Raw genomic sequence first — 16,346 nt, 5'->3', positions numbered from 1 at the left:
AAGAGTAAAGACGTCTTACTGCAATTATATAGGGCCCTGGTGCGACCGCACCTGGAGTATTGTGTACAGTTTTGGTCTCCTTACCTAAGGAAGGATATAGATGCCATAGAGGTAGTGCAATGAAGGTTCGCCAGACTGATTCCTGGGATGGGGGAATGTCCTATGAGGAGAGATTGAGTAGACTAGGCCTATATTCTCTAGAGTTTAGAAAAATGAGAGGTGATCTCATTGAAACAGGGCTTGACAGGGTAGATGCAAGGAGGATGTTTCCTCTAGCCGAGGAGTCTAGAACCAGAGGTCACAGTCTTACAATAAGGGGTCGGCCATTTAGCACTGAGATGAGGAGAAACTTCTTCGCTCAGAGGGTGATGAATCTTTGGAATTTTCTACCTCAGAGGGCTGTGGAGGCTGTTTTTGAGTATATTCAAGACAGAGATCGATAGATTTTTGGAAATTAAGGGAATCAAGTGATATGGGGACAGTGCAGGAAAAGTGCAGTTGAGGTAGAAGATCAGCCATGATCTTATTGAATGGGGGAGCAGGTGTGAGAGGCCGAATGACCTACTCCTGCTCCTAATTCTTATGTTTACACATGAATCAAGGCCATTTTGATGAGGTATCAGCTTTAGAACTATATTTCAGGATGAGTCAGCACCAGTATAAAGTGAAAGTAAGAATCTAGAACGTATTGAAATCTTACCTGCATATGTATTTTAGATATATCTAAATGACATACATGTGTAGTTCTGTGTTGCTGAATAACAAACACTGATCCTGAAATTCCACGAGGGTTCTGCTGGTCTCCCAACATAACTCTGGCTGGAGGCCATCAGAATCCCCAAGGAAACAGTGCAGATCTAGTTATGCTGGGTCTCTGCCATTTTGGGGTGTCTCTTTATTGAAATATAAAGGGTGGAACTATCTGCCTTTTACAAGGCAAATGGCAAGCAGGGCGCAGGGCCATTCCACATGTATTTGTGTGGAGGATATGCTAAATGAGTGGAGGGATATTGGTCCCCGTAATGTTGTATGTGGGTGCAGTTTGGTGGGGTCCAGACGAGGCAAATGCCCAGGGCCCCTGAAGACAACCCAATTTTAGAAACAAATTCTGAAGATTATCCCCTTTGCTCAGTGGGCCAAAGATATAATGGCTGGGTTCGAGTTGGTTGTCCTGGGAAACTCCCGGCAGGTAGGTGGATGGGCAGCATGGACAGCTGGGTACAAGAGATGTACCCTAAGTGGTGGTTACACCCACCTGCCCTATGCAAATGGTGTACTCTCCCATTGAATCTGAAAAACCCCAACAGAGTGAGTGCTGGTACAGTTGGAATAAGAACCCCAGGAATTTCAGGGCCACATATTTACTTTTATGCTCTCTACATTTAAAAAAACGTTTGGTGAAATTGTTTAAATGAGCTTTCACAACTGGAAGCATTAACTTTTTATTACTATCGAGTTTTATTCACTTTTTTAACTTTTTAATTTTTGTATGAGTCTATCCTTTAAAACCCATATAAATTACTATACTGTCCATTTTCACAGATGTTCACATGGTATATTTTTATGCTTTTTTCCAAATATGTATTTCACATTTAGAGTATTGATTTTACTTCAAGCAATTTTATAGCTGAATCTCACAGCTGGGCACATAATGACTTTTTATTAAATTTTTTATGGTCATAAACGCAATGCTTGTTTTCCATAACTATACTAATGTGTATACTGCAAGTGTTTGCCAAGAAATTGCAGTCCACCAAATGTATTGATTTATTAGCAGTAATAGGAAATTCTAAAATGTAAAATGCAATGATGAAGATATATCATTTTGTAAACTTCTATAAGCTATCATCAACCAGTGTTGCCATTATAAGAAAACACAGGTATCAAATATGATAAACTCTACAATGTTCCATTTAGCATTAAAACAGTTGCAAAGGAGGAATAATTCGTCTGGTCATTATGTGCAACAACATTTTACATGCATTCAAAGAGATCATATTTACAATTTTACTTCACACAGTAACCAGAGCGATTCTTATCCTTAAAAATCTTACATTTCATGGAACTGCAATTCATTGTTGAAGTTATTTCATATTTAATTGATTCAAATCCTGTGCGATTTAGCAGAAGTACTTTATACTTTAGTTTGGGAAAGTTATGGCCCTATAAACTGCATATTTGTATTTCAAGAAGGTACAGATTATGTGCTCAATTTTCCCCAGTGATTTGCGATGTTTTTTTGGAGCAGGCTGCTTATTTTGGCCTAAGTTAAAAATCCACAGTTTCCCCAATCAATTTGCACCAGCGTAACTCAGTTAGTTTTTTTTTCAGCCAAAGGGGGCATAACCTGCCACCCGCACCAATTCTTGCCATTTAGGGAAGTTTGGCCAGCTGAGAGTTACTCCAGTTCTGCTTAGGCCAGCGTATGTGGTCTCTGAAGAAAAAACTTCCGGAGAGTTAAAGAAATCGGCGCAGGTAAGGAAATCGGCACAGGTAAGGAAATCGGCACAGGTAAGGAAATCGGCACAGGTAAGGAAATCGGCACAGGTAAGTGCAGCAGATGACTGGACAGCAGCAGCAGGAAAGGTAAGAGAGAGGGGAAGAGAGAGGTGGGGGATGGAAGGGCGTGTGGGGCGGGGTGGGTGGAGAGGGAGTGAGGGGGAGCCTTTCAGATGTAGTTAGGTGCGGGGACTGGGAGGGAGGAAGCCATTTGGCCTGGGATAGGGATGGGTAGCGGACCGGCAAGTCCTTTGGCTTGGGCTAGGAGCGGGACCGGTAATGCACTCGGGGCTAGGGTCGAGCAGGGGATCGGACTGGCAAGGCACTCGGGGCTGCGGGGGGGCGGCACTGGAACCGGCAAGCCCTTCGGCCAGGGCTAGGGGCAGGGAGTGGGACCGGCTTTAATAATTGGAGGTAAGTTACTGCAATATATTTTAATATGTTTTTAAGTTGATGCAATATGTTTTAATGTGTTGCGAGCTGGCTGTATGTTTCACTTTGTAGCCTCAGCTCGCATTGTGTCCCTGGTTACCATGGCAACCCAATCTTTTTGCCGCAGATCAAGGCTCCATCCCCAAAACTAAAGGACAGGTTCGGCCATGCCAAAATGAAGAAATCCAACGGGGAAACTTAGAACTTTTTTTTGACGTACTTGGGCCCTCAAAAAACAGGCATAACTCTTCAAGTACGCCAAAAAAAAGCTTTGGGGAAAATTGAGCCCAATATGATCTTATGCACCCTGGCATCAGATGTCCATATTATGTCACACATTCGTTGTTAACCAAAAATGATGGTCTCCTCTCCGTGTACTCAGCATACCTTGACAAGACATGGTACACAGTATGATGGACAGTGAAGAAAAATCACACTTTAATGTGTTCCTTTTATTAATTTAGGCCTTATACATGTGTAACTGCATGTCTTTATTTATATACTTATATTATATTACTTGGTTATAAAATATGAGGCATCAAAGCTGAACCGGTAACATTGTTGCCACTACAAAGTTCATCTTAAATAAAAGCTTATGAAAGGCACAAGCCAGTAGATTGCTATTGTACGGAGAGGGTAACACTAAATATGAAAGAGGAAAAGAGAAGAGTTCAAAAATATTGCACATTTGTTTGAAAATGTTACAATCAAATATTTAAAGATCGCCATCAAACATACAAAATGTTAGAAATGATATGATTATATAGTACTTCAAATATAAGAGCACAAATTCTAGCAAAAATGTAATCAGTGGGAACTGTCTGAGCCAATGCCCAAAAAAGGGATTATGTGACCTCCCCACCCATTCATGCTTTCCCGATAGTGTTGTTTGCTGTCATACAGAATGCAAGAGAGCTTTGTATGATAGTGAAATACAATGCAAATGGAGACATTATGATGGAATCCTCAATTTCTCAGCTTTCTCTCAGTGCTAGGCCACCCTGCTTAAAAGAGACAATAATAGTCAGCAAGGTTAGTGCCTTTTGGGAAAGGTTTGTTTAAAAGGCTTTCTGCATTTTTTTTTTACTTGCCATTCTACTGGAAGATGAAGGGCCAGATACTGTTACCTAGCAATAACAAGCAGAACTATCTCCATAGGCTCTGGTTCAGCAGGGAAACAGTTGCAAACCTGATCAATCTGCTGCAAGCAGACCTGCCATTAACCTCCACTATAGGGACAACATACCTATTGCATTTAAGGTCACCTCCTCCCTCAACCTTCTGTGTCTGCCTCCTTCTAGGCTAGTATAGGGGTCCTCTGCAGCCAATTTGCTGCATTCAAATGTAACAGACATGTACTTGATGTATTATTGAGCAAGGCCAGCACTTTCATATTGAATAGCAACAGGAGCATTACAATGGTTACCCAATTTTACAGTGGTGCTAGATTTCCCAAAGTACAGAGAGGGTCATTCCTACCATCCATATAGCCATCTGGGTATCAGGTTTCTGATCCTCCTCTGGCACAATCTCCTGCTCCACCTCACCTGTGCTCTCTAACTCAACTGATATCACCTCCTCAAGGGGACTAACTGCATCCTTCTGGGTGTGTGTAGCAGTTCTGGTGCAAGGAACTGTTAGGAAGAATTACTGTAACATTTTGGATTGCACTGGTATTGCTTGAGTAGAATTGTCAATTTATAATACTTCTCATAATTTTAAATTGCAGCAGTTTTGATTTAACAGTCACCAGCAAACACAGAAAGAAAGGTCACGTCCTTGGTTTGAAGTGTTAATTTATCTATGCAAGTTTCTGTAGCTTTGAGACAATGGCAAAGCAAACTATTGGAATCAATTAGTTGTAAGGTAGACCATCAGCAAGGAGAGTTCTCATTCAATGTGTCCAGCAGACAACTGGATCTCCTAGGCTCCAACAACAAACTGGAAGCATTTCAATTAGATGGGTCAACCCCTCCAGACCTAACATACAGAAGGGGATGTTTTTTTCTCCCTTTCAGAGACACGAGAATGATAGATAGTGAACCTGCAATGCTTGTAACCAAAAATACTGAACTACTTGTCTTGGGGTTAGCTAGCTTGATATTAGGGGTCACCCAGAGTGTCAATATAGTTTGGATTTTTATTATTTTCATGGAATGAGAAGTGATTAGAAACTAATGGGCCTGACTGTGAAAGGTGTATTTTATCCATTCATTTATGTTATGTAAAATAACTCAGTTTCTTGGTTTGCAATTGTGCTTCCTGTCACTAAAGTGCTTTTCAGTCTGCCTTCCGTAAAGACAGGAGAATGCCTCTGGCAGCATGTGTGAAATTACACTGTTTAGTATATGCATCTAGGCTTCTTTGTTACAACTCCAGATCTTGCTATCTTGTTCTAGCCAACTGCCAAGGCTGACAAGCCTACTGTAATAGATGTGGAACATTTGTTAAGATTACTGACTCTAAGACATCTTCAAACAATGCAAGACAGTGTGGTTGTGTGTATGCCTGTGTGTCAACAAGTAAGAAGGGGAAAAAATGTAACAAGAGCAGGCTGGTACTATCCCTGAACTTGAAGGAGGTTACTAGATTGAATTTTACCAATTCCATTTTAATCTAAGGGATTTTCAAAATTCTTAAAGGTTTTGAGAGTGCAAATAGTGAAAGATTGTTTCCACTGGTTGGCAGATCAGTCCTAAGGACATATGTGGTGAAATTCAACATTGGTGGGGTCGCAAACCGATTGGTAGCAGATTGGATGCTCGTCTTTAACTCCCTTCCATTGCCTCTTTATTCTGAAATCACACCCAACAAGCTGTTTTGGAAGTGTTTTGATATTCAGGTTACTGAAGTGTCCTGAAATGCTTAAGTTTGGTGGTGTATTTTGCCAATTCCACAGTTCCTGTTACTGTAACTCGATATACTTTTGCATGAAATTGCACCATAATATGACAGGATAGCAACACTTCAAGAGACTGAGCACTTCACTTACTGGATGACATAAATTTCCTTGCGTCTAAAGAATAACGAGGAATAACTGGAAGAAAGGAGCCATCAGAATGTTAGTTTGAAAATAACTAGAATGTTGATATTGAAAGTCAGTGCGCCAAGCATGCTTTAACATTTTGTCTTTATGTCAGAACATGTGCTGGTAACATGCAGACACTGTTGTCAGCAAGCCAACCAACTAAATTCTTGAACAACATAAGCAATTCTTTAAACAAAGCACCAGCACAGGTGAATGCACATTGCCACACCAGATGTACCACATTTACCAAATAATTCATGCTCTAAAACATGGTCACTCACGTAGGGATAGTAGTAATTGCACATTAGTGATTTAGCAGACCTATATAGATGCAAATACTCATAGAAAACCCAGGAGAAACAGAAACTATTCAAAGCTGGTGAGAGTAGGGCACCAAAGTCCTAAGAAAAGGTTTAGTTATCTAGTTAAATAGAAAAATAACATCCAATTTACTCATTTATTTTAGTTCTCCTGCTTCATCATTTCTCTTCACTATCCTGAACTGCAGTGCAGCCATACAGTGCATGTTTCATAAGATCTAACCGGTGTACGTTCTCTGTGTGTATTCGATGTGAAGAAATTGGAATCAGCAAGTAAAACTGTCCGAGTGCACGTTTCTGAATTTGTTATTTGCAATCTATGGGGCAGGAATGTGAATGACACCTGCAGGCATGGGTAGTTTGCGTTCGGTTCTAGAACCTCAAAATGCAGATATGTGCACAGGGAAAGTGAGTGTGCACCTTACTTATACCGACACTCAGAGAAAGTGATCTAGGCTTTCTTCCTCAATGGAGATTGGGATTCATCACTGGGGGGGAATGGGTAGGATGGGGGATCCAGCGGGGCATGAGACTTCAACCCACCATGGAGTTGAGCGCCTGACTGAAGCTGACCTTCTAGACTCTGGGTCATTTAAATGTGGGCTGGCTCCCAGGCTATGTTGGGGAGTCTCACCAAAATGGGGAGAGAATTTAGCAATTACTGGCCTTTAATGCATCCATGCTGCCTGAAAAATTAGAATTATGAATCGTGCTCTTCAGTCTACAAGAAAGCCATGCTCTTTCATTCCTATCTTTCCAGTCGCAATCATAGAATTACCTACAATGGTTTCTCTTCCCGATCCCACACCGTCACCGCTGGTGTCCCCCGAGGATCTATCCTTGGCCCCCTCCTATTTCTCATCTACATGCTGCCCCTTGATGACATCATCTGGCGACACAACGCGTGTTTTTACACGTATGCTGATGATATCCAGCTCTATCACTCCTCCACCTCACTCGAACCCTCTACCGTCTCTATACAATCAGACTTCTTGTCCGACATCCAGCACTGGATGAATAGAAATGTCCTCCAATTAAATAATGGGAAGACCAAAGCCATTGTCTTCGCTTCACACCACAAACTCAGTTCCCTTTCCATTGATTTGATCTCTCTCCTTGGCAACTGTCTAAGGCTGACCAAGTCTGTTCGCAGTCTTGGTGTCATGCTTGATCATGAATTGAGCTTCCTACTTCACATCCGTTCTGTCACTTAAGATTGCCCATTTCCACCTTCGGAATATCGCCTGTCTCCACCCTTACCTCAAATTAACTGCTGCCGAAATCCTCATCCATACCTTTATCACCTCTAGATTTGACTATTCCATGCACTCCTGCCCGGCCTCCCTAACTCTACCCTTCATAAACTTGAGGTCATGTAAAACTCTGGCGTCCATGCCCTAACAGGAAATTATAGACCGGTTAGCCTGACATCAATAGTGGGGAAAATGTTGGAATCAATTATTGAAGATGAAACAGCAGCTTATTTGGAAAGCAGTGACAGGATCGGTCCAAGTCAGCATGGATTTATGAAAGGGAAATCATGCTTGACAAATCTTCGAGAATTTTTTGAGGACGTAACTAGTAGAGTGGACAAGGGAGAACCAGTGGATGTGGTGTATTTGGACTTTCAAAAGGCTTTTGACAAGGTCACACACAAGAGATTAGTGTGCAAAATTAAAGCACATGGTATTGGGGGTAATGTATTGACGTGGATAGAGAACTGGTTGGCAGACAGGAAGCAGAGAGTTGGAATAAACGAGTCCTTTTCAGAATGGTAGGCAGTGACTAGTGGGGTGCCGCAGGGCTCAGTGCTGGGACCCCAGCTATTTAAAATATACATCAATGATTTAGATGAAGGAATTGAATGTAATATCTCCAAGTTTGCAGATGACACTAAGCTGGGTGGCGGTGTGAGCTGTGAGGAGGATGCTAAGAGGCTGCGGGGTGACTTGGACAGGTTAGGTGAGTGGGCAAATGCATGGCAGATGCAGTATAATGTGGATAAATGTGAGGTATCCACTTTGGTGGCAAAAACAGGAAGACAGAATATTATCTGAATGGTGACAGATTAGGAAAAGGGGAGGTGCAACGAGCCCTGGGTGTCATGGTACATCAGTCATTGAAGGTTGGCATGCAGGTACAGCAGGCGGTGAAGAAGGCAAATGGCAGGTTGGCCTTCATAGCGAGAGGATTTGAGTATAGGAGCAGGGAGGTCTTACTGCTGTTGTACAGAGCCTTGGTGAGGCCACACCTGGAATATTGTGTTCAGTTTTGGTCTCCTAATCTGAGGAAGGACGTTCTTACTATTGAGGGAGTACAGCGAAGGTTCACCAGATTGATTCCCGGGATGGCAGGACTGATATATGAGGAGAGACTGGATCAACTGGGCTTGTATCCACTGGAGTTTAGAAGAATGAGAGGGGATCTCATAGAAACATATAAAATTCTGACGGGATTAGACAGGTTAGAGGCAGGAAGAATGTTCCCGTTGCTGGGGAGTTCCAGAACCAGGGGTCACAGTCTAAGAATAAGGGGTAAGCCATTTAGGACCGAGATGAGGAGAAATTCTTCACTCAGAGAGTGGTTAACCTGTGGCATTCTCTACCGCAGAAAGTTATTGAGGCCAGTTCGTTAGATATATTCAAAAGGGAGTTAGATATGGCCTTTACGGCCAAAGGGATCAAGGGATATGGAGAGAAAGCAGGAAAGGGATACTGAGATTGAATGATCAGCCATGATCTTATTGAATGGCTGTGCAGGCTCGAAGGGCCAAATGGCCTGCTCTTGCACCTAATTTCTATGTTTCTATGTTTATAACTTTCACCAAGTCCCGCTCACCCATTTCCGCTGTGCTTGCTGATCTTCCTTGGCTCCCAGTTAAGCTATGCCTCGATTTAAAAATTCTCATCCACGTTTTCAAATCCCGCCATGGCTTCGCCCCTCATTAGCTTTATCATTTCCTCCAGCCCGATAATCCCCCTAGACCTCTGTGGGCTGTCTATTATGGCCTATTGAACATCCCCGATTTTAATTGATCCACCAGTGCCTGCCGTGCCTTCAGCTGCCTACGTCCTAGCTTTGGAATTCCCTCCCTAAATCTCTCCACCTCTGCACTTTTCTTTCTTCCTTTAATATGCTCCTTAAAACCTACCTCATATGCCCTAAAATCCCTTTACATGGCTTGGTGTCAAATTTTGTTTGCTAACACTCCTGTGAAGTGCCTTGGGATGTTTTATTACTGTAAAGGCGCTATAAAAATATAAATTGTTATTCTTGTAGTACCAGTGTTGATGTCAACAGAAAAGAAACTGGGGCCCCCAAGCTGCTATCAGGAGAACAATTGACCTGCTGGGCTTAACAGGCTGTCCTTTTGTCCAACAATCAATAAGAACATAAGACATAGGAGCAGGATTAGGCCATTTAACCCCTTGAGCCTGCTCCGCCATTCAATAAGATCATGGCTGATCTGATCATGGACTCAGCTCCACTTCCCTGCCCGCTCCCCATAACCGTTTACTCCCTTATCGCTGAAAAATCTGTCTATCTCCGCCTTAAATATATTCAATGACCCAGCCTCCACAGTTTTCTGGGGAAGAGAATTCCACAGATTATTTTTAAATGGGCGACCCCTTATTCTAAAATTTTGCCCCCTAGTTCTAGATTCCCCCATGAGTGGAAACATCCTCTCTGTATCTACCTTGTTGAGCCCCCTCATTATCTTATATGTCTCAATGAGATCACCTCTCATTCTTCTGAACTCCAATGAGTACAGGCCCAACCTGCTCAATCAAAGGACACAAATCACGAGAAACATGTTGGAGGACATATTTCTATAATTTGCATATAATTCACGCACGCAGCATCCTGGACACCAGGTAACAGGCAAAAGACGCAAAGAAGTGGGGAAACAGTGAACATGTCCCTGAACATGTCTACCTCAACCTGCCCCTGGTCTTCAAAAAAATCGGTATGGGAAGGGTGGTAAAAAGTCTAGGCCAATGTATTTAATTGTATCTATTTAATCTATTCAAAGATGAATTGTATTACTTTCCCACACACACCCCCCAAACTTTCTAAATGTTATGTTCGCAAACACAACACCTCCAGTATTACATTTTTAATTGATCATTGCTTTGACTTTTTTTTATCGTACATTGTGGAATGTACAATTTTAATTTTATGTCAGAATAAAGTATTTTATTTTAAAAAATATCTCCTTAAAAAGTTGCAAAATGTAGTGTACTTTTGAGGGAATGTGTATTTAAAAAGAAAATCACAATTAAGGAGGCAAAATATAAACGTAATTGTATGTCATGTACACAGGCAGGGAGCTGATTAAGGGAAGTAGTTACATGCTAACGTTCACTCTTTAATACATTCACACTTCTCAATCAGCTCTCTTATCCCTGTACACTGATTGATCTTCTAATTTATTTTGTTCGACCAATTAAGGCACAGGTCAATTCAAGAGTAAAACATAATTACAATTTGTCATGTTAAAATAATGTATCTTTAAAATAGCTGCTTAACAAATCAATTAAAAATTTAGTGACATCTATTCAGTTTTAAAGCAGAAACAATGTGTTGCTGCATTTTTTCATGCCCAAGGAAATTGACTGCTTTTATGTATTCTGGTGTGAATTGTCTAAAAGATGGACTTTGGCCTTGCAAAAAGGAGTTGAGTGACCTCAGTAAATAACAGCACTGCAAACACTTCCAAACAAGTACAGGTCAGAATAGGGTCAGGACCCTTTGGTTGCTAGGATATCGCAAGCTCACCGTGTCAGCTTCTCCTCCTTTAGTTCCAGGTCTGTCACTGCAATCATCTGGTCCAGCTTGAATTTAGTGTCAATAATTTCAGCATCCCTTGGAGAGTATGTCTCTCCTTCCTTCTGCTTTTGTCTTATTCTGTACATGGATTACAGACACCAACAATACTCAGTATAAATACAGAGCACAAGAGATTATTAAAAATATAAAACCATCCTTTTGGCTACAAGAGGATATAAATTGTAAGAAGTTTACATACTGGACCTGATTTGAACTCTGGTAAAACAATGCAAAAGTATTGAGGATTTGTTTTTTCTCGTAAGTGGCACATTTGTGGCAGCATTGGTAGCCAGAGTATTTTCAAGCTACTAACCTACTTTGATGCTATGTTGCAGGTATACAGAGACATTAGGGAAATCTAGGTGGGATGGGAAATTATGCATCCCATCAGATATTATTCATGTTAAATAAATAACAGTATTTTAATTAACTGTAAGATGCAATTGTCAGGATAGAAACATAGAAAATAGATGCAGGAGTAGGCCATTCGGCCCTTCGAGTCTGCATCACCATTCAATATGATCATGGCTGATCATGCACTTCAGTATCCCATTCCTGCTTTCTCTCCATACCCCTTGATCCCTTTAGCCGTAAGGGCCACATCTAACTCCCTTTTGAATATATCTAAAGAACTGGCCTCAACAACTTTCTGTGGTAGAGAATTCCATAGGTTCACAATTCTCTGAGTGAAGACGTTTCTCCTCATCTCGGTCCTTAATGGCTTACCCTTATCCTTAGACTGTGACCCCTGGTTCTGGACTTCCCCAACATAGCTGTGAGGTGAGTTGATTTTACAAATGTTAAAAAGTTTCAAGAGTTTATAAGATGTGTTCTTCCTACCTTGCAATCACATTGATAGCTATCACAAGGAGAATGACAGAAAGCACACACAAAGTCACTGCAAGGATTATTTCAGTAGTTCTTCCTGACAGACCTTCGGCTGTAATAGCAAGAATAAAGTATATAAAAAAAAAACACATTTTACATGACATATAAATACAACTATCCGTAATAAAAATGGATGGAATAGCAAATGCGCTACTACTTCACACTGCTGTTTTACTAACTGTCTTGTACCGAAATAAAATACCATAGGATTAGCATCATGCATGAAATTTTGGCACATTGCAAATGTGTTCAGACTTTAAAAGACAATAAAGTGCCAAAGTATTTTTCTGATAGACTCCTGGGCCAGTTCCCAGCAGATGCCCAGCAGTGTAAGTTAGAAACTCACCTGCTGGTCTGGAAATGAGGCCTGGTATTTTAACTCCTGGGTCTCATTTAAATCCCACTGACTTCATAGGGACATAACATGCATATGGCTTTGGGTGGGTGTCCTTGCCACCTACTCAGTTGAGTATGTTAAAATGAGAGACTGAGAGTTCCCGGCATCCATGGAAGGCAAGTAACCTGGGCGAATTTAACTGCCCACTTGCCAGGCAAAGTATAAATGAGCTAGCTACTTTGTCAGATTTATATCGTAAAGTTAGCAAAGTACATCGTAAATATAAATGCAATCAACTTTTCTAACATTAATAAAGTGATAACTAAGAATGCATTCACTCAGATAGGAATTAATATGTCATAAGTTTAAACCATGATTTAAAAAGTGAAAAGTAACCTTAGGTCAGGGGAAAACAGTGATTAGAGACTCTTAGGGTCAGTCCCTTTTTACAGCATGAACACATATAATGTGACTTAACCGTTAAAATTGGCTGTCTGGTTTTCAAATCATTAGTGCTCTTGACCAGCAAAAACAATGAACAAACACATCTAAGAACTGCAGAAAATAATGCAAAGTATAACTGGGAAAACACAAGACACTTGTTTCTCCATCAATAGTTGCTTTGAACTGGACGAAGCAACAAAGTCTTGTTTATACAGGTTCATTAAACTCAGTCAAATCAGAGTTGCTGTGAAAACATGTTTAACCCTTTGGTATGCTGGACCCTGTGGCATAGCATTTCTTTCTTGTAACTGAAGCTAAAAGAAAATTCATACTAAGCACTTGCTGAACATTTCAATGCAAAATTTCTTTAAATACCAATTAGATTAACATGTTCCAAATATATTTATGTTCCAACTTATAGAGTTAAATGCAGTGGCATAATTGATGTAATTTTTTGAAACAGCTTTTTATAATGGCTTGTATTGTTAGCATCTAATATAAATGGCATAATGTAAAAATATTAGCCCCCAAAATTCAGCATTCCCAACTCCCTGCTGGAGTTTGAAGTGTCAACGGGGGGTGGGTAAGGGGTTAGATTTTGTGGATTATAGTAGAAAATGGCTAACACTGATATCATGGGTATGTGAAGTTAGCCTAAATGAGAACAGGCAGAAAGAGCTGAACAGGCTTTTGCTGGCAATGCAGATAGGAAACGCACTCCTGAACAAACCTGCTCGCAAAGGGAGGTAAGATTACGAAAGCAGAAGAAATGCACCAAAGACAGCTTATAATTAACCACAATGCAAACTAAAGAAATAAATAACAGCGTGATTTTAATGAACTAACATGATTAACAGAAGCTAAGAAAGTTTAGGAGTAATGGAAAAATACTGAAGTAAAAGGAATGAGCTCAGCCCAACAGAATTAAGGCAACTGTGAGAAATAGAGATAAGAATGGGGCCCCAGCAATTGTCTTAGATTTGCCTTTGAACAATTAAAAAGACAGGGACCTGCCAGGTGAAAGGAATTGTTTATTAGTGGGCATAACCTGGGCATCTTAGTGGACTGAAGTCATTGGAGGTCAAGCCCAGACATACTAGGCCTATCCAACGGGTTGTCTGCTTGTAAGTATATAGACGTATATTACTTGCTTGGCTTACTGTGATTGATTATACTCATATTTTTCAATAAAGTATTAAAGTTGATGACACTTGACTCTTGAACCTATTAATTAGTAAGGCTGGCAAAAGCTAAGACTTTACAGGGGTTACCTCATTTGCATTGGGCTGGTGGGTACCTGTGTCAATAAAGGCACATCTCTGGTGCCCACCTGCTGCACGTGGCCATAAAATCTAGTGCCTGCCTGCATCCGGAAAGGAGTGGGGGCAGACTCCGTAGTTCCTTTTGCCCCCTGTATAAGGCTAATTCATTTTTTTGTTAGAAAGGACTAACCTTTCTTTAGGGTCCAGGCTGCTTCCCTCTCATGGACCACTATTCACCCCACGGTGCCCCCCTGCCCCTAATGGGGGCCCACTCGTACCCATTTGGAGGCTGTTTTTTCTCATCGCTCTCAGCATGTCTTTGTTCAACAATACATTGGGTTCCTTCCAAGCTGGAAAAGTGTCAACTCCCTGTATAGGGAAATCCCAGCTCCGGCTCTGCTCCATTGGCTCCATTGGCAACATAGGCATTGTAAGAGGTGGGAGGAGGTTCTGCCCTTATTGCTGGAGTCTAGCTGATCCCTGCGGCCTTATTCTTCATATAACAAAGTTGATTGGAAATAACTTTGCTAATATGTCCTTGAGACAATTGGGGCATATCAAAGAGAGTCACTGATATTACTGTGTTAACATGCTTATGTTATACTGACATCAGAAGCCAGAATGAATGGTTTTATACCATAAAATTCGCTCTGCAGAAGAATTAATACTGACTACGTCATGGAATAAATTTTGTAATGGACATTACATTCTAATTCAAATTATTAAGCAATTAGGAAGATGATTCGCAGTGGTATTCTACCAAATTTGTTGATGTATTGAAGCTGTTTAACAATCAGCAATGAAATATTTACTGTCTTTTAAGTCCTCTAACTTAAAAACTTTTAAATAAAATTATACAATACAAAGCTTTCTTTTATTTATATAAACCTCAATAAAGAATAAGTATTATGGACTTACAAGAGCGAACAATAATCATTGTGCAGAAAATGTACAACTTTTAATTACTATGTGCAATGCTGAATGGTATTCCGTGAGAAGACTGAGTGAGGAGTACGGTACTGGAATCTCCACCATTTATGATATAAAAAAAACAGAAAGAACAGATCATGAAGTTTGATGCAGAAAATGACGTTCAGAAAGAAATGAGTAAGAGAAAAACTATGCATGTCTAAAAGTGATAGTTGGATCGAGTAATGATGGAATGGTGGCGACAGAGGAGAAGTGAAAAGCTTCCTTTGTCTGGCCCAATGGTGATGCAACAAGCCAAGATATTCCATGCAGAACTGGGGATTGAAACTCTATGGGCCCAAGTTTCCACAAAAAAAAAAACGGGCGCCCCTCCGAGCTGGGCGCCCGTTTTTCGCGCCTAAAACGGCGCCTAAAAAAATCCTCGGTATTCTCCACCTACTTACAGGTCCTCTGGCCCTCGGCGCAGCCAGCACGAGCTGTGGGGGGGGCGGAGCCAGGTCCCGGCGCTGAAAACAGTGCCAGGACCTCTACACATGCGTGCTACAGTGGGCACGCAAGTGCAGTAGCTCCAGGCGCCGAACTGTGTGGGAGGGGCCCGAAGCACGCAGCCCCTAGCCCTGGCTGAATGGCCTCACTGGGGCTGCGTGGATAAGGCTCCGCCCACGGCCAGCTACTGCTCCCCGCCCCCGACAAGACCCGACCCGACACCCGCTCCCCCCACTGCCCCGACCCGACACCCGTTCCCCCCCCCCAACCAGACTCCCGCTCCCCCCCCCGCCCCGGCCCGCCCCGACACCCGCTCCCCCCCCCCCCACCGGCCAGACCCGACCCCCGCTCCCCCCCTCCCCCGCCGACCAGACACCCGCTCCCCCCACCCCCACCGACTGACCCGACCCGACCCGCGCTCCTGTTCCCCGACCCGACCCGCCCCCCCCCCCACTGGACCCGACTCCCGGACTGGATCCGATCCGACCTGACCTTTCCCTTCCCCACCCCCCTCCCCCCCTCTCTCCCTCCCTCCCCCCTCCCTCTCTCTCTCCCTCCCCCCCTCCTCCCATCCCTCCCTCTCTCCTCCCATCCCTCCCCCTCCCTCCCCCCCTCCCTCTCTCTCTCCCTCCCCCTCTCCTCCCATCCCTCCCCCTCTCTCTCCCCCTCCCTCCCTCTCTCTCTCTCCCTCCCTCCCCCCCCTCTCTCTCTCTCCCTCCCCCCCCTCTCTCTCTCTCTCCCTTCCCCCCCTCTCTCTCCCTCCCCCCCCTCTCTCTCTCTCTCCCTCCCCCTCTCTCCCTCCCTCTCTCTCTCTCTCCCCCTCCCGCTCAGCGACATGAACGGCTTTCTCCCCCCGCTCCCGCTCAGCGGCACGAACGGCTGCAGAATTC

At 42.7% G+C, this 16,346-nt stretch overlaps 1 protein-coding gene across 1 annotated transcript in view; it reads right to left on the bottom strand.

Moving 5' to 3' along the window:
• ptprq (protein tyrosine phosphatase receptor type Q) overlaps nucleotides 1-16,346 on the bottom strand; it is a 266,871-nt gene that overhangs the window by 39,705 nt on the left and 210,820 nt on the right. Inside the window, exons 46-48 of the mRNA XM_070901512.1 lie at nucleotides 11,950-12,049; nucleotides 11,059-11,187; nucleotides 5,924-5,968 (exon numbers count right to left, since the gene is read on the bottom strand). Coding sequence (XP_070757613.1) covers nucleotides 5,924-5,968; nucleotides 11,059-11,187; nucleotides 11,950-12,049 — 274 coding nt within the window. The remainder of the gene's footprint in view (nucleotides 1-5,923; nucleotides 5,969-11,058; nucleotides 11,188-11,949; nucleotides 12,050-16,346) is intronic.

This window comes from Pristiophorus japonicus, chromosome 15 (genome assembly GCF_044704955.1).
Source record: "Pristiophorus japonicus isolate sPriJap1 chromosome 15, sPriJap1.hap1, whole genome shotgun sequence".
Taxonomy (NCBI): Eukaryota; Metazoa; Chordata; class Chondrichthyes; family Pristiophoridae; genus Pristiophorus; species Pristiophorus japonicus.
Note: the sequence above shows the minus strand (reverse complement) of the source record. Positions and strands in the feature narration are given on the sequence as shown.